Source organism: Aythya fuligula, chromosome 3 (genome assembly GCF_009819795.1).
Source record: "Aythya fuligula isolate bAytFul2 chromosome 3, bAytFul2.pri, whole genome shotgun sequence".
In the NCBI taxonomy this organism is placed as follows: Eukaryota; Metazoa; Chordata; class Aves; order Anseriformes; family Anatidae; genus Aythya; species Aythya fuligula.
In genome coordinates this window covers 6,754,741-6,773,976 of record NC_045561.1, presented here as the reverse complement: position 1 = coordinate 6,773,976, position 19,236 = coordinate 6,754,741, and the positions used below count along the sequence as shown (strand labels likewise).

General features: G+C 39.1%; 1 protein-coding gene across 1 annotated transcript in view; it reads left to right on the top strand.

Annotated features, from left to right (window-relative positions):
* MACROD2 (mono-ADP ribosylhydrolase 2) overlaps positions 1–19,236 on the top strand; it is an 857,094-nt gene that overhangs the window by 780,855 nt on the left and 57,003 nt on the right. The window contains exons 10-11 of the mRNA XM_032183905.1: positions 6,179–6,214; positions 14,608–14,688. Of these exons, the coding sequence (XP_032039796.1) occupies positions 6,179–6,214; positions 14,608–14,688 (117 nt within the window). The remainder of the gene's footprint in view (positions 1–6,178; positions 6,215–14,607; positions 14,689–19,236) is intronic.

The following is a 19,236-nucleotide window of genomic DNA, read 5'->3' as shown; positions in this document are numbered from 1 at the left end:
AGCATAAGCCTTCTCTGCATAATATCTTCTGGGTATGCATTTTTGAACAGGCATCTTTTCTTCCTGCTGCGTTGCATGGCGTTGTATCCCACATAAAGCATTCCAAATGCATTTCATGTCATGCTCAAAAATATCCCATCCTCTCCGGACACTGATGCTGAGTCACTTCACGTGCTTGAGTGCTTCTAATTGCCAAGGATGCAGTTAAATTTGTGTTTGTCTCATTTGATTGCCTCTCTCTTAGGTTACTGATGAGATTTTGTTAGAAGCTTGTATCTGCATGTGGTGACACATTTCTAAAACATAACATTTTGTGAATACTACACTAGCATATACGTGGGTGACAAATCCACTTTAGCATTTGTGTAAACAAAACTCAGTTGTTTTCAGTATTTTAGGTCATGGAACAAAAAAGAAAGTTCTGAAATAGGTTATTTTTTAAAAACTGATGCATATTTTCCCGAAGAGTGCCTCATGCCTCTTGTGTAAGGTAGAAGCATCTGGGCAACAGAAATCCAGATCTGATCCTGGCTGTGAGCACCACTTCCTGCACTGGAACAATGTTGTCCAGTTCACTCGCAGTGGGAATGGCAGCTGCCGCATCTCCTCTGCGTGCAGCTGGGGCTCATAAGGGTATATGTATTTTACTTCAAATCAAGTGATACGATGCATAAAAGAAGCCATCTATGTGGTGGAAAAAAAAAAAGAAAAAAGGAAAAAAAAAAAAAAAAAAGCCGTCTTAAAAAGCCGGTACTAAGGATTTCTATTTGATATAGCTTCAAAAGCTACAAACATTTTACATTCAGTGAGACTCCGGTGTTGTGGGACTGGTGTAACTAAGCAACACAGGAAGAAAAACTGCACCGATGCTGCAGTAAGGCCATGATGTACAGTGTGTATCAGTGGAAATGTCTTTATAATCAAACCAGACTAAACAAAATTTGATTAAACTTGCTTAGTGTCAGGTGCGGGGCCTGTGTAGTGCCTTTTGCTCTCTATGAAGGATTATGGGATACAAATGCTCAGAACTAAAAGAAGCTCCATATCTTCTTCCAAAGCAGAAAAATGTGTTGTTGTTGTTTGTTTGTTTGTATTCTTATTGTTGTTGAGGCTTTTCTTATTTTGCCTTTTTTTTGGTTATTTCGTTGTTGTTGCAATTTTTGTTTTTGTTCTTCCTCTTATGTGCACTTGAAGATGAGGGAAAGCTTTATGGAAAAGATATTTTTACAGGTAGAGGTGTTAAGAGTCAGGCTGGGCTTAGCTGATCTCATCTGGCAGAGGTTTCCAAATCTGCTTTTTCTCAAAGAAAATGTTCCCCTTTTTTGTGCTATTGGTCAGTCGGTTTTACTCTATCAGAGGAGAGCAGAGTTTGAGAGGTCAGAACAATCAAAAGAGCTTGTGAGCTCCTCCATTATTGTGAGCCTTGTGTGTACCTAGAGGCTTTATCAAGCCCCAGGGTGTTCCTGTGTGTCTTATGCTACAAAAATGGCCAGTCTTTTATGTTGAGATGGAGATCGTCTGTATGCTATTACGAAGATCCTGTTGGGTAGTAGCGGTGGTCCTGCGCTATCAGAAAGAAGTGATTTTCAATTGGAAGTAGACGAGATGAATGATTAGAAAGCTTCATAAGGCTGCTCATATATTTGCGCAGATAGGTGGATGAAGCTTTGGGGCAAAGTTTCAGAAAGACGAGTCTAGTAAAGAAGAATAAGGAGAGTGAAAACCCACTCGGTCTTTTCCACTTCTGGGAATCTGATGATACCGTGGTTTAGACAGTTTGCAGCAGGCTGGTACCCTGACCCACACTGCCACCCGATCCACAATTTGACAAAAAGCTTTTCATTTGAGCATGCGGAGACTGCCCTAAAATGGGATCTGTTTTTCTCCATGTCTTGAAACTCGATTACCACAAATCTTCTGTTATTCTGGTGGAAAATGTATGGGCAGGTCATGAAGTTCCTGCTAGGCAAATGCTTGAGGGCAGGAACTTATTCAGCTGGAACCCTGTTTTAGTGTAACAAATAAAGCTCAGTGGGACAGCTGCAGCTGTCAGTGCTGAAAACTTTTATGTATTTTTAATTTTTGTTTTGAGGCATCGGCAGTGTAATCACCAGTTTGTCCCTTCAGCCTCCTGCACAGCTCATCTCATTGCTCCGCTAGCCATTGTGCTGTGTATACAGGCTGCAGAGGGGACTTTGGGCTGTCCCACCATGCTCTTCCAGCCCCTCCGGCAGTTACCTTCAATCCATGGAGCTGCTCTTGCCCGAAGGATCAGGCTGAGACACGTGGGTAGGCTGGAAATCAGGAAGCAGCAGGAAGTGCTGAGAAGATGGACAAATACTGAAGAATGAGACGAGGAAGCTGAGGAAAGGTAGAAAGAGGAAGGCAGAAAGGAGCCAGCAGCATGCAGCGCTGCCGGGGGGTGCTGGGAGTCTGGGATGCAGGTCCTGAATGCAGATCAGATGGCTGCTTCCCGCAGCTTGGAGCTGGCCCTCCTGTAAGGGCTCTTCAATGCATGCGTGGTTACAAATAAAAGGTTTTTGTGTAGCACTGACTCTCCGCGTGCTAACATGAAGAACAATGTGAATAGAAGCGCGAGCAACAAGGAGGAGGTTTAATGGCTTTGGGGATTAGCAGCGGTATTTAGAGCCTTCCACCTCTTTGTTCCTAACATTAATCTTAACACAGATTCATCGTTTTAGCCATCTGGCTTGTGTTTGTGTGTATACAGCAACTAGTGAGACAGAAAAAGAACCTGACCAGCAAGGCAAAAGTAAAAATAAAACAAAACAAAACAAAAAACAACAAACGTATATGACAGAAGAAGGCATCTTCTTCTGTGTCAGTAGGAGCAGGTACAGTGCAATCATTCTGTTTCACCGAGCTCAGCAGGTAATGAGAGAGGGGAACAAAAGGGTAAGTGACATCTCTTGATACATGAATCTACCACAGAGCCTGTGAGTTAAACAAATGTGCATGCGCTGAGCAACTTGCACCCAATTGCAAAGCTCCATGATCTTCTGAGATATAGTTAGCCCAGATAATGCGAGAGTTAGAGGGCCAGTTTCAACCGCAGGTTGAGTCCTCCCTGTAAATTATTTTATAGTTGATTAGAAAGTGTTCTCTCAAACCTTGTGCATCTTTATTTCATATACCATAGCCCAGACGTTTTTGGAAAAAGTTGTGCTCTCAAACTTAGGAAATGTTTTAGATTAGATGTCTTCCCTGTACCCTAAGTCTTCTAAATACTGATGTGAATTTTCTTGGGAGTGGGCTGACCCTTTCAGGGAGTCACTGTCAGTTTCTCTCTCACTCCAGCCTGCAAAGTCTGTCATTTTTGTCCAGCAAGAGACAAGGTGGCGCTCCCCAAAATCTGGAGTTTTAATTGGGGGTTCCTCGTGAAAGGTCACTGTTCTTCTCTGCCAGACACAGGAGTAACCAAGAATGGGTACATGTGTGCATACACTCAGAGCATGTTTTCCTATTAAATTGACTTTTTCAAGATCTCTTGAGTACAAGTGAGAGTTACAGAGGGCTTCACCTCTGTGCTTTCAAATGTGAGAGTTTGGGGAAGGAATACTGACCATATATCTTCAAGGAAAAGGTTACTGGTATCAAAGATTCACTCTTGGGTTCTTTTATGGTTTTACTCAACTTTGCTTTGGGACTGACAGTCTGGTTTGCTTTGGTTTGAAATATGCATCACTCTAGAAAGCTTATTCTAGATGGGGTAAAAATGTGCACAGGGAACATGAAAAATAAAACCAGATATTACAGAGCTGATTTAAAGCAATCTTGGCACTGATTTAGCCTTATATTATGTATGTAGAGCTTCAGTAAAAAAATAAAAAATAAAAAAAATAGGTTTACTTACGTTTACTTCTTCATAACCAGTAACCCAGAAACTGCCTGTAATATCATACTTCTGGGCAAAAAATGAAAGAATTTTGGATATAAATTTCTAAAATAATTGGTTTTGGCATAGAGCTCTGACAGCTAAACATGGTGTTTATCACTTTAGCCAGCCACACCAAGGTCAGTGAAAGAGACTGCTTTATATATGACAGAGAAGCACTTCCACCAGATGCATTAATAGCATAAGAATAAGAATTATAGACACGTGAAATGACTGGGGAGTGCTGTGTGCCAAAAGAAACTCAGACTCAGATATCAGTTGGGGCAGAATTTTCAAAGGCACCTGGAGATCATGTCACAAAACAACTGGGAGCCCATCTCCCGTTTTAGGAAACGATGTAAGGACTGTACTGCCTTTCAGTGAGACTTAGTTCCTTTTTCCAGGAAAAAAAAAAAAAAAAAACAGCACTTAATTCACAATTAGTTCACAAAAGAAGTCTTTGCCTCTTCATAATTATATTGCATAATGACTTCACTACTTTTTAATAACATCAGATTTCTTGTCTGTGTCCATTATCACCAACTAAGAAGCTATTCTGTTGCTTTGGGAATTTCATATTCCAAGTCACTTACAGAACTATAATTAAGAACTTCCACAGAAGACCAGGTGATATATGTATGTTAAGATATTATATTATGCTGATTTAGTGTCAAGTTGTAGATTAATTTGAAATTGTATCATGCTGGTTTCATTATAAATGCTTCCATGGAAAGAACATGTTATTGGAAACTGAATAATTAATAAGCTTTGTATTAACCAAATGCTTTCTGAGTGGTTTGTTGAAAAATGTCAGGACTCTGTTTGAAAATCCTGGCTCTATTGAAGTTGTGGCAGAATTCCCACTGGCTTCCTTCAACAATATTTCTTTATCTCAAAAGCTACTTGTCAAAGCTCCTTAAAGTTCCTGTGTACAATTTTTTTTGTACAATAAGGGTCAATACACTATTTTGAACTCCAAAGGAATCATTTGCAGAATAAGGGGAAAGGAAATGAAATGTACAGAAACTTTGTTCAGTTCTGATCCTTTGTACCAGACTGAAGTGTACTCCAGAGAAATGTAACCTGCTGTCATTTAGTGCCTTCTGCATGTCTGCCCTCCAGGCCATGTCTGACTGCGATGGGAGGGGACAAAAGATGGATACATGTCCATCGACCGTAGATTCAGAAGTTCCCATAAAAATTCTCCAGCTCATGGTTATTTTGTTTTAATGTTTTGATTCAACCATAACTCCCAGTGAAGGACTCTGTTATTAACTGATCGTTCTTCTCTCCTTGTACTTAAAATAAGTTTTCAGGCTCCAAATCATGATGAAAGCAGAGCTTCAGTCCTTCCAGTGTGTGTCACAGCATTTGAATCTTAGTGGAGCTTATGGCATAAAGATCTGATCCTGTGAATTAGGACCTAAATACTACTGTTAGTTTCCAAGACCATTGATCATAATACTGCAGAACTGCTCGGGTTCAAATGGTGGTCATGATATGCATATACACAAGTTTGAAAAATGGAGTGCTTTAGACAGAAATTATAGGCTTGCTACAGAATTCGCACCTGCCCAAATCCATTTAAAAGGATATAAATGCAGTCTATATGAATTAGCAACACCGTTGTCAAACTTGTGGTCAATAAGCTCTCCACCACACGATTAAAGCTCTGAAACATTGTATTATTAGATGTTAGCAAAGGCTAATTCCACCTCCATCACCCGGCCCCATCAAAACAGCTTGAAATGAGAAATGTCTTTGTTCCCAAAATGTAACTTTTTTCCAAAGGAACCTGCTTTCTGCATATATCATCTTAATAATTGTATGTGAATTTTGAGAGGGAACTTCTTTACTGTGAGGGTGACAGAGCACCGGAATGGGTTGCCCAGAGAGGTCGTGGAGTCGTCTTCTCTGGAGACATTCAAAACCCTCCTGGATGTCATCCTGCACAATGTACTCTAGGTGATCCTGCCTGGCAGCGAGGTTGGACCAGATGATATTCAGAGGGCCCTTCCTACCTCAACCATTCTGTGATTCTGTGAATTTGAAGAATTCTGTATATTATGCCGAATTTTATTCCCATCCTGGTGCCTTGCATTCACTGCATCTGCACAGTAAAAGTCTAGAATCAAAACTTTCTTGTCCCATCTATCTCCAGATCTCAGAATGAAATGTTAAATGGGAGGAGGTAAACTAGGGTATGTGGAATTTGAATCATGGAATATTTTATTTTAGATTTTTCTTGATATTAATTGCTTCTTTTTTTCTTTATTTTGACAGATGATAATGAAGAGACCGAGATGAGTGAAGAGACAGGTGAGTAAACAGCATTTTATGCCCAAACATATCACATTTAGGAAGCATGAACCAAACTGAGAACGTTCTTAAAACTAATTGCTTTGGTTGTGATAAGCAGTGCCAATCGTTTATTGCCAACATTATAACAGTCTTTGCTGTTTTTTAACATAATGTAGGGAAAACCATCCCTGATGATAAATAATATATAGTAAGAATGGCAGAGACTAACTTTTTAATATCATCTGTTATGAGCCTCTGGGTTATCTTTTACTTTTTATTGGTAAGTAGTTTGAACATGAATGGGAAATAATTAAAATTCTACAGTCTCTTTGTGAAAAGGTGTTAATACAGCAATCCTTGAGTCATTTGCAATTGTGATTAGTGGCCATGATTTGTTTGCAATGAAAACAGTAGCAAAACTCTCCCAGCAAACACTTAAATAAACTGTGATTGGACAATATTTCAGAGTACTTTTTTTTTCCTGGAGTTGACTATTGACTGTTGGAGTACTTACCTTGTTACCACAAGTTAGACATAAGCCAATTTTCAGCTCATCTAACTGTGTTTGTCCAGTCAATGCCTCTGAGCATCTCAGAATGCTGCAATACCTAGTAGCAAAAGCTATTCAAAGCTGTCTTATATGTACTGTTCTCCCATTGTCCACTGAGCCAGTCCTTTCTTCACAGAATGAAGTCATGTTGGTCAAGCATAACTTGCCCTTGCTAAATCCATGTTGACTGTTCCCAGTTACCTTCTTGTCCTTCCTCACCTGTTTGGAAAAGGATTCGAAGAGGACATGCTACATGTTCTTCCCATGGACTAAAGTTAAAATGACTGCTTGTACTTCTCTTGATCCTCCTCCATGCCTTTCTTGAAGGCTGATGTAAAGTGAGCCTTTTTCCAGCTCTCAGGGATGACTTTTTTTGATGATAAACAGCAACATTTAAATCAGATCAACCATCTCCGCTCCTCCAGGCTATCATTAGCCTACAGCCTCTCTGTTCTTGGCTGCTTTCTGCTTCCCAAATGATGCTGGAATGTGTGGGGTTTGGAAGAGAGCTTTGCCTATGAGCAGAGTACCTCAAGCTGTTTCATATTTTCTGTTACTAGGTTGCCTCCCCATTCATCCAAAGAGAAATATTTGTCTGAACCAGCTCTTGCTAATGGCATGCTTATAGGATCCCTTTGTGTTATTCCTCATGTCCCTACTTGGTTTTAGCTGCTGCTGGTCTTGGCATTCAGCCTTCGTGATTACATCCCTGAGTACCTTTCTCCTCTCCTTTTGTTGCCTGTCACTCACTGTCTCTTTCTTTGTTCTAGTTCATGAAGTTCCTTGTTTATGCAAGTGAGCTTTCTGCTGAAATTCCCATTCTTTCTGCAAAACAAGATGGGTTGTTCCTCAGTGGTCAGTTCCTGGACATCCTTCTTCAGGCCAGCTCCTTAGCACATTCTGTCTAATAACCTTGAAGTGCAGAGTCCTTACTCTGTCCCTTGCCTTCCCAGCTTTCTCCTCAACTCAGTTATTCCTTACCTCATGATTCTTGACGCCCAAGTTTGCTATCTCTGGCCACATTTGCTACCGATTCTCCCACATCTGAGAGCAGCATACCAAGCAGGGCATTACTTCTCGTACTCTCTAGAAATAATTTGCATTATGTGTGGTCCAGGAGCTTCCTGAATTGCTCACACAGTCCTATGTTGCCCTCACAGCAGATGTCTCAAGGGTTAAAATCTCACACGAGGATTAAAGCTTCCAGTCAGAAGACTTCTGCTAGTTATTTGAAGAGAGCTCCATCCACTGACATTTTCTTGATCAGACTTCCTATAACAGGCTCCACCATACCCTGTGTTATTTTCTTTGCTGACCTTCACCTAGAGGCTCTTAATGGGCATCTTCTGTTTTATATTTCTTTCCCTGCTCTTCTTCTCCACCTGTCTTCCATGACCATCTAGTACCCTTCTGTGATGGTACACCATGTGCATGTACTCCTAAGTCTCTGTGAGCCTGGTTGCTCGGTGAGGAGCTTCCAGCTCTTCTCTTTATGGAAGGACATTGGAATCAAAAAGGAGAGACACTTGGAAAAAGGCAGAGATTATACCAGCCAAAAAACAGAGGTAAAAGCTTTTGAAGCAGTGTGTTGGCTGCCTAAATTGGCAGGATTGTCCTAAAGACAAATGGATTATGATGATTTATGCAGCCAGATAATTAGCTTGGAAATTATAAATTCTTTAATAACGGTATGTATGCATTAATGTGCAAACATGGATATACACAGATAGATATGTGTTACTGTGATGGATTAGCACATTCTTTTATAGCTTTCTGGCCTGTTGATTTTATTACATATAATTGTAATTACTTTTTGGTATCAAGATTACTGGATAGGAACTTCCAGAGATTTTAATACAATTAGTGTGATTAATATAGTTGTACATATATACATAAAAGAAGAAAAATGAAGACTGTCATTATACAACAAACATTTGCCAAAGATTACCCTACAGTAGAATTTGCAGTATTCATCTAATGTTTCCAGTTTCATTTTTTACAGTTATCGTGGCATGTATGCTTTTTTAAGTCCACTTATTTTGCATTTTTTGTCTTGTTGCTTTTATGGAGATTATGCAAATTACATTTTTAAAGCATTTAAAATTAGAATTAAAAGGAAGTATATTTCCACTTAATAGCCAGTCTTTTCTTTCTTGCCTTGTATCCTTCACAGCTTCATTAATTTAGGTGAAGCTGCATAGCTGCTCTGGGAAATAATCATTGAATTATATCTTTTGAGGAAGATATTCCCCGACATATCTGCCTTTTTGCGTATATGAGGCAGATGAGATCACAACTTCTTCCACAGGTTTACTTGTAGGATGCTGTGAACTTCAACAGTGTGTACTTGGTCCTTTCATTCTGATTTGGAAATATTTTGGGAGTCAGTGCGTTGATTGTCAGCAATCAAGAGCTACATGGCCAAAGAGAAATACATTCTGCATAGTGACTCCAGTAGTTAGGAGTTCTGTCATTTTGACTTATCTGTGTACGCACTTTTTAGTGATTGTAAAACGCATTTGCAGGAGTTATAAATGCATACAAAATTTCTGCACTGAGAAGAGTTTTTGTTTTATGTTCAAATAGTTATCAGTTTGGAAGAGATTTACTTTTAACCGTTCTGAGGGAAAAATAGAGTATCAACATCTAGTCACCTCTTCAAGATAATAATTGAATAATCATTCTTCATTCCACTTGACTTCATGGGTCATGACTCCAGCAGATGGAATCAGCAGTTAGCACCAATATTGATGACCCTGTTTTGTTGAGCTGTCCATATCCAATCTGCTTTTGGGTTATTTCTCCAATTCCTGTGGTGTGTGTTTTTTTTTTTGTTGTTGTTGTTTGTTTTTGTTTTGTTTTAAAGAGGGAAAAGAGACCAAAGAAAAGAGAAGAAAAAAAGAAAAAGCAACTGTTGGATTCATGGAGAGCACATGCTTCAGGCTACACACATATATGACCTTTGGCAGAGATTCATGTGTGCTAAGTTTTTCCTAAATCCATGTGCCTACAACATGTCATTGGCTAGTTGTTTCTGAGGGGCCAACATCTGGCCAAGAGAAAACACAGAGAAGCACAGGGACTCAAATGAAACGTAGGTTCTCTGTGTTTGTACTGATTTCAGTTTGAAGAATCTAGAAGAATGACATGGGTATTACAGAATCAGTCCTAATTAAAACCTGGTGGCAAGCGTTATAGGGGAAAAAAAGCTGATGCTGGTCTGGTGTCAGCCGAAGTCAGTGGGAATATGCCCATTGGTTTCAGTACTCACTGATTTAGGCCATGGGACTGGCTAAAGAATTAGCCAGGAGTAAGGAATAACAAATGACCAAATGTGTATCTTACTGAGTGATGTACACATTATGAAAGTAATCTCTGTCTTGTGTTTCTACCACCCTGAAGTACAAATATCTCATTACTTGCACAAAGACCATTCTTTCTATGATTTCTCTTCAAAATAAATAAGGGAATATCTTAATTGCATGTCTGCCAGGTAATGTCCTTTAATATCTGTGTTAATGTTATACAATCAAACAGACAAGAATGATCAATTTAGTGAGTTAATCACATAACGTCACTGCATGTATTGGAAATACTAGAAAAAGAAAAACATTTGAAAATACAAATAGCCTAGTCCTATTAAGTATATATACCCAAGACCACCCTTTTAATGGCATTTAACTTACAGGATTTTAACCCATTGGTTTGTTATTTTGGATGCTGTTTCTTGTAGCAGCTGCTAGCTTAACTGCACCATTTAATTCAATGAGCTTTGATATTATCATATTTCATATGGCTTGCTGTTAGAATGGCTTGAGGCAAAAGGGCAGATATGGTAATAGCAGGTATGGACTTGTGCAGTTCTACATCTCAGCTTTCCTTTATGAATGATACCCTACAAAAGTAAAGAAAAAGACCAGGTGACCTAATGGTCTTGTCTGCCTTTAACTTCAAGTTTTTAATGCTACAGAGTCATGATGCTTAATGTTTTCAGCCCCATTAAGGGAAGATTATTCTCAACTTTAACTTCTGAAGGACTTAGCTTTTATACCCATAGCTTCACATATCCACGCATAGAAGCATGCAAAATAAGTCCTAATACTGCCATAATTTTGTGCGCAATTGCAGTGATTGCACCTGGAAATTATAGAACCGTGTGCTATTATGAGAAGTATAGTCCAGATATGGAATAATACTACATTATTATGCATGGACATAAGTTAAATCTCCTACCATTATTAAAAAAAAAAATAAAAAATAATAAAGTGTTTCAGTTCTGAAGCTATGTTCTCCCCAGCCTGTTTGGCTTCACTCCCCACAGGGGGACCAAGGCCTTTTGGCCCCCTGTGTGTGAATGTTGCCACGCTACTGTCTCTTGTTTCCCATCTAATAGTTGTTTATAAGAAATGTCCTGCTGGTTATGCCATTTCTGTCCCAAGTGTCCTACCTAACCACCTATTCGTTACTTCAGAAACTGCAGCCAGCTATAGGATGGCAGGCCAAAGGATCTCACTGGCACTAACAAGAGAAGCACAATTCTAAACAATGCTGTATAAATACAGTATTTCCTTGTACACTCCACTGTGTACGCAGTCTTAAACTTGGACACATTTTTGTTGGAGGAGACTTTCTCTTTTACTGAGAGGAAAATAGCAAACATTTGCACACGGTAAGATTTGGAAGCTGTGAGGGATTTTGGAAATAGCTTATTTGGAGAGACACTGTCAGATCTAAGTGGTTTGTTGACCCTCTGTATTAGCCTATAAGGAAGAATAATTTCTACTAGTGTTAGATCTCAGAACACCTTTTGTACAGATGTTCGTGCTCAGAAAAACTTTGAATATGATCAGTTCAGACACTTATCTAGGTGTTCTGTTTTTAAACAGAAATTTGCAACCAGACAAAGAGTTTGAGGTACTCAGCTCATGGGCGAAGACAGGGGTACTATTGTACAGCAGAAAGGGTTAAGACTTGGTGTTTTAATCATAACAAAAAGCCATTATTTTGAATCTTGCACAAATCCTTTTCTGTCTCTGAAATGACAGAAAACTGGTAAAAAGCAGTGAAATTGTGATTGAAATCTTATTCTCCTGGGATAGTGCCTCTACATCCTTTTGTGAGCATTTTAAGATCCTCTATAGAATGCAGAAAGACCATTTCTTTTGAGATAGTAACAGCTCTGACTTCTCTGAATATCAGCCTCCTCCTTCTCCGTCTTTGTGCTGTCAATTAAGATGTTGGTTGTACTATCTAATGTGTTCAGATACTCTTGAAAAACCTGGCTGGACACTTGCACTTAAGCTTGATTGACATTTGACTTGGGAGCTTGGAAGAAGTCTCACAGATTGGTGAGATGATAAAATTCATCATCACAGGGGTGAGTGTTGATTGAAACACTGCTATTGATTCAGTCCCCTGATGTGAATCATTGCCAACCAAAAAAGGGAAAATAGCAGGTAGTGCAGAACGGCATTAGAACCAAAGAGTCCATACATCAATGTGGTCCATTATAAATATTCAAGTTATTTTTTAAAGGAACGAGAGAGTGTTGGCAGGGAACAAATCTTTAAAAGCCTGGTTATTTTCAGGATCTCTCTTTTGTATGGAAGTTCTTGCTGAATGTTACTATTGCTCTTGAGTAACCCCTTTAAAAGTGTTGACCAAGTGTGTATTTCATGTATTTTTGCCTTTCTTTTTCCCCCGCAGTATTTCTTGTGGTTACTTCTGCATTCTCAGCAGCCTAGAAATTGATCTTAGTACTTGGTTAGTACTTAAAAACTCTTGTTTCCCTCAAAATATTGTATTTGAATCTCAAATTCAGAGGAACCAAGGAGATGACATGAACGTCGTGGTCCTATGCTTAGTGCTACCAGGACAGGTCTACTTCCTGATAGCAAGCCACACCTCAAAGCTTTACAGCACATCACTTATTTACTGATCACTAAGGGCCCTTCGTGCTTCGAGCTATATAGAATTCTACAACGATACAGAAATTCTGTGCTGGAAGCAATTTTTACAATATTTTGACAAGTTGGACAGTATTCAGTTTGGACTTTGGGGGCTGAAATTTACTATTCATTCCCTAAAATGAAGCAAGTGAAATTGAATGCAATTGTTCACATGTAAATCTCCATTTTTGTTGACATTTTTAGCTGTGACTTCTTGTAAACTCTTACTGGCTTCTAAATCCGTGGCAGCTCTTTTAGGACTTAGGCACAGTAGAATAACCAGTGAATGTTTCCTGGGTTCCATATGGAGCCAATGATTTGCTCCCTTTTTGTCTCTCAAAAGAGCACAATCTTCCCTTTGCAAGTGCAAGTTCCATTTCCTCATTTCTTTCATACCTTGTGTTTGGAAACCTTTAGCACTTCCGTTCTGTGTGTGTGTAGTTGTGGGAGGTCAGGAGAAGGTTACTGAAGGCTCAGCTGTTAGCAGAGCCAATTCCTCTATGAGAAACTGGGCATCTGATTGCCGAGGGCTTGTTACAAACCCAGTGACATACGGCGTAGATTATTGCATGGAGTATGTATGACAGCAGAAGAGATGGGAGGATTCCCAACATGAAGCAATTTATAATGCACATGTAAATTTTTTTTTTCCGAGTTGCTAATGAGGTAATTAGTTTGAGATAATACTTTATCGCAGCGTGGCAATAGGGCTAGATCAAGCAAGGTCATATGCTTTCCTAAGTTTCCTGGTTACATGCATTCATTTCTTTCCAGCAAAAACCAAAAATACATTTTCTTTAGGCTTTTCCTTCACCCAAGCCCTCAGTTGACCATAAGGAACTGGGAGGTCTGATGGAAAGTCAAGTGGCAGAAAGTCATTTTCCCATCTCTGCTGAATAGATTCAATATATGTAAGGAATTGAGTTTTAATTGTCTGCCATTCTCTTCTTTCAGTCCAGGCTTTGGTTAAGTAACACTGAAGAATGTTCTAATTAGTGAGCTTGTTTTCATTAAATGTCTTAATTTACAAATACTTTTTATGATTAGTTTCCAGGTTGGCCCCCTTTCTGTGCTAACAGACTTTCTGTGCAACCAGTTTATGCCTTGAAGTCTGTCTTAGCAAGCAAGCAGTGATGTGATTTGGTGCTTATGTGAAGATGACAAGATATTCTGAAAATGCTGTAGAAAACCTCATAATATTTAGAATATAACCAACTAATTATAAATACTGTGAACTTCAATCTCCACAAATACAGAAAATCTTAAACATCACTGGCTTCAGTTACTCTTCTGCTTAGAAGGATTTCCTTTTCCTCTGTCTTCCTGTTGCTTTCTGGCTAACACAGGTTGGAAAGATTTTTGGTTTATTTTAATTATTTTTTTTTCTCCAAACTGAACATTTCTGTTTCATAAAACTTTCATTTCCTTAACTTTACTTCACTGTCAGACTTGCTTCCCTACCTCTCATTTCATTACTAATTTCAGTCAATATTCATTTGTTGCCATGTTATAACACTGAATGGAAAATTGAACTGAGAGGGAAAAATCACTTCATTCAGATTATTTCTCCTCAGCTCCAAAATGCAGTATAATGTATATTACTTTAAAAACTACAAATTATTTTTTTAAATTTATTTATTCTATTCTATTCTAGCATGAGCTTTCTTCACTGCTGTGTGTGAAAGTTAGGGAAAGTCCAGTCAAAGCTGAAAGATAGCTATTACGATCCTTTTATAGAAGATGATGCAGTAATTAATTTTCATAATAGAAAGATAAGCATCAGGCACTGAACGGAGTGCTGAGGTAAAATGGACTCACAGTTGCGTCATGCATAGTAAAATTTGATACAATACCACAGTTTCCAAATCATACATGTAATATTTATTTATTTATTTATTTTTAATGTTATAAAGGTTTGGAACAAAAAGGCCAGCTTCCATCTCCCACTAAGTGCAAAGCAGAGCAGCCTGAGGACATGCAAGACAATGCTGAAGGTAGGTGGTCTGACAGCTTTCAGAGCTATTAATCAATTTTATATTTGGGGGAAAAGTTTATCCTGAGTTCTTATGAAAGAACTGGAATACTTTTATTTAAGAATGTTATTTGCACACACTTGTAAAGTTCCTTTTCACCTAGATCATGACACTAATTCTTCTGAAGTGTATTTCATCTCAGGGTAGATTCAGAATTACAAATGGTATTTTTACTGATTATCGTTGATATAAAACAGGAAATTGTTGCTGTTTTTATCTCTAAACTGTTCTGATTTTATGTAAGTAATAATAGAAAATGATTGCATGTTGTTCAGTGCTTGGGTCACTCTGGTTGCTTAAGCTGCTCAGGTAAATCAACTAGCCACAGCAATACACGGAACAATATAATTCTTGCTTTCCTTCTCTACAAGAAAATTTTGCTGTATCCCTTTCCAATCCACTTATAGTGTTTATGGCTTCAAATCTATGCAGTGCATTACATCCTTCCATGGTCAGAAGTCACAGATGCATAACGTTACGCCTACAGTGCTCTGGAAAGAGTGCTTTTCTGCCCTCCAGTCTTCACAGGGCAGCTAGTCCATGTGTACAGAGGCAAATGCAGTCTGTGTTACTCTAAAATTGGATCAAGGTATCTTTTCTAATATGTATCTCATTGGGAGAGTTGCTAAAAGACGTTAACATCAAAGACTAATTTTCGGAGTGCAGAGTTTGACGTTACTGTTCTATGTGTGGAAGAGCAAAAGGCCCAAATGCTGCAGAATTCCCCTTAGGTGGAACACTTAAAAGGATGAACCTTAATCTTTAATCCATGACAGTTCCTTATCATGGATTCTTTTTGACCTAATGTTCCTAAATTGACACATCTCATTCTGCACCTCAACCGGTGGCTCCATGTTCTTCATCATTTTGACCTAGTGCTGTGGTTTCAGCTCCTAAAATATTCTGACTGGGGTATAGTGTGAGTCATAAAGAGCAGAAAAATGTTAACATCTATCACTTTAAGTAACTGCTAGTAACATCCTGTCACTAACATTGTGACTGGTTGTTAATGGCAAGTACTTAAAGTAATAGCTGTCATCGCCTGGAAGGTGTGGGGGGACCCAAGAAATCTCATCCTGACTGGTCTTCTTTCATGCTTGCTTTCATGCTGCGCTAAACCCATCTGAAATTAAAATACCAATTTTATGTTTGGATTAGAGAATTCCGTGATGACAAACCACACATCGATTTGTATGTAGGCTAAATGGGGTGTGGGATCATGGTGTCATTTTCCATACTCATAAATAGGGGAAACAATAATTATTTTATATATATATATAGAGAGAGAGAGTGCTACTAAAAACTTTCGTTGTACCAGTGTCTTAAAAAAAAAAAAAAAAAGGAAAAGAAAAGAAAAGAAAAAGGAGGAGGAGGGGGGGGGAAAAAAGCTGTAAGCTTTTCTTTCCATTGGAAAAAGAACTGATGTTCCACTAACTATTTCTGTGGTTTACTAAATTCAGTCCCCTAGTTTACTATTCCTGTCAATGTTTTCCTGGTGACCTACAGTTCACTTTGTGGAATACAAACAAATGCGTCGGAAGGGTGAAGTAAATAGCATGGCCATAGAATGATTGCATTACCCTCAAGCTGTAAAATGCCTGAACTCCTTGAATTTGATGCTGCAGAGTAGATTTTGCTGATGCAGAGTTGAGGCCTGTAACACATAATCACTGCTGCAGAATTTAATCTAGCAGGTGACGGAGTCCTTTCCTCCTTAGGCAGAAATCAGGCCTATAATGTTCAGGACTAGAAGTCTCAATTTAGTCTTCAGTTGTTGTGTTGGGAAAAAAAAAGTAATTAAAGCGTTTTCTGGGGGGGAGATGGTGGTGGGGGGACCTGGATCAGATGTCGGTGGAATTATTTGTCTCTGTTTTGAAGAGGAATCACACAGCTAGGCTCCAGACACTGAATTCCTATAAAGTTGCAGAGTGGCCAGAGTCTAATGCAGCACACCTGTGAGTCATTTCCATTTAAGTAAATGGGATTTGCACACATTTGTCTGAGAATAGGACTTAGTTTCTGTTGTTCTAATTATTAGCTGTTGGTTTTGTCTAATTGAACGTAATGCTAACGTGCAGCTTTGACAATTATGAAAACTGTGAATACATGACATGAACCAGGACCGCATGACTGCATGTCTGAATGATTTTATTTAGATAGGTAGGAGTTTGGCTTCACTTCTAAGGAAGTGCTTTTTTTTTTTTTTTTTTTTTTTTTTTTTTTGAAGGTTTCTGGGTACCTAATGCATGTAAGCGGTCTCAGATAAAACACGCGAAAGCCAAACTCTGTCTGAGGTGAACTTTGGTGAATTTTCCTCGTGGTGCTTTGTGTTCAGAGTGTTTTAACCTTTAAGTAGTTAACATGCTTTATGTACCCAAAGCTTTTTTTTTCTTTTTTTTTTTTGAAAAAATAAAGAAAAAATAAAATAAGTAGCTTTTAGCAATAAAAGCTAGTCCAAACACACTTATATTTTCCCCTTGGTGCCATGACTAGATATAAAATATTTAGCAAATATACACTGAGACAAAGAAAGCACCAGATTTTTTTTTCCTCTACGTAGCTGTCAGTGCCCTTTTAGACAGACAATGTGAGCACAGCTTGCTGTTTTAGCAGCCTCCCGCCACCCTGAGACATGTGCCCTCGTGGCAGCTTGTAAAAACTATTCCACCAGGTTCAGTAATATTTCTGCAGTAATATTTTCTACGGCATGCCAAGCTGGTTCATTGGCTGGAGGTAATGGAGCAATATCTTTTCAGTGCGTGTAAAAGTCTCCACAGAAGATCGCGGAAAGTAGGCTCCTTCATTACTACCCTCTCCGCAATCAAGGAAAGTCGAATAAGTGGCTGTATGTAAGGAGCTTGTTTTGCAGTAAGCTAAAATAAACACTTGACATGCTAATGAAAGCAATTTTATACTGAACCTCTAAAGTATTAATGGTGTCTGTTATTATGCTATTAGATATATTGTTCTCTGCATTCAGACCGTTGATAGCAAAAAGCAAATGTGAACTGCATAGCAGATTCTCCTGTCAGTTGTTGTATTTGGAGAAGTGGATAGGCTGGATACACAGAGAAACTTTCTTTACTGCCAGGTTCCCTGCAGTATTCCAGGTTTTACATGTGCAAACATGCAGTGTAATTTATTTATTTATTTATTTTCCCTGAGTCCTGCAGGATGGGTAAAATCAGCCAGTGATGATTTTGCCTTTCCCTTGGTTAGGTGCATTCATTGACCAAGCAATTCCAAGCAAGTCTGAGGTTAGAAAAATAGATTATTTTTTGCAGTAAGCCGAGCTTGGTGTGTCTTCAATAGCTTCATAATGCAAGGATGAAGTAATTACATAAACAAAGCAGTGCTCATTGCAGCACAGCAGCCGTGAGCTAGCACGAATACCAAAGGTCACATGTTCTCATCCTACTTATCCCTACCAAGCAAAATCAAACTCTTTTTAAAGCAATCTAATGAATTTTAAAATGTTCCTTATTTCTCTTCATCTCCCCAAATGGCCTCGTATGTGTGCTGAACAGTGAGGGGTATGCAGTAGTTTTTCTTGATGCTGGGAGAAGCATAGCTGTTTGCCATTTCCTTCCTTCTGGATTTCTCAGTGAGATATAAAATGGAGCCTGCCCAAGAGCTGCTTCATCTATTCCCCTGTGGCCTGCAGGTGATCAATATCGTATCAAAGATGACTAATACAGCCAATAACAGCAGCATAAATGCCTGATCTTTCTCCTCCTCCAGGAGAAAGCCAATCAATCCATGTGGCAAGAGCCATTTCTGTGCCTTTCCAAGGTCAGGATCCTACTTGTTCTCCATCGAGGGATGTGAAGACAGAAGTGGAGTTCTGCAAAGTGTCTTGAGCTTTTCTCCTCAGCTCCTCCCAGAACGAAGTACTGGATTTTTCTGACAGATTGATAGCCTGTTGGTCTCGCATGATCACCTCAGCTGAGGCCCAGAGTATGTGTGAGGAGCTGGTCTGTTGGAGTTGCTCATCTAGGATGAACTTAGCCTGCTTTCTCATCTCCTGCTGGAAAGGAGGACAGTTTGATGGATAATCCAAGCCAGGAGGATCAAAATGAACACAAATCACCTTTAGGATAGTTGGTAGAGATGATTCTGTTGCCTGATGGGGGTCATTGCACTACCAACCTCAGAGCTTTCAAGGGCAGCATCAAACACCTGAAATGTTTGGCAGCGTCAGCAGTCAGGGCTCACTAGCAAGCTCCTGCCTCACTCCAAACAGTCATGCTGCGTCTACAGATGTCAGTCTTCTGATTTGAGTATACGCTACAAATGAGGCTAAATGGAGTTGCGTCTTATCTCAACAACTCCTAGCTTCAGCAGGTCATGGCGATTAGGTAGGATTCTCACCAAGAGAGAGGAGACATTCTCACACCTCATCCCTTCACCAAGAAAGCTTGCTAGCTTTCTTGATGAAAAAAAACAAAACAAAACAAAACAAAAAACAAAAACACCTTATTTTACAGCTTAATCCCATACTTGTGACAT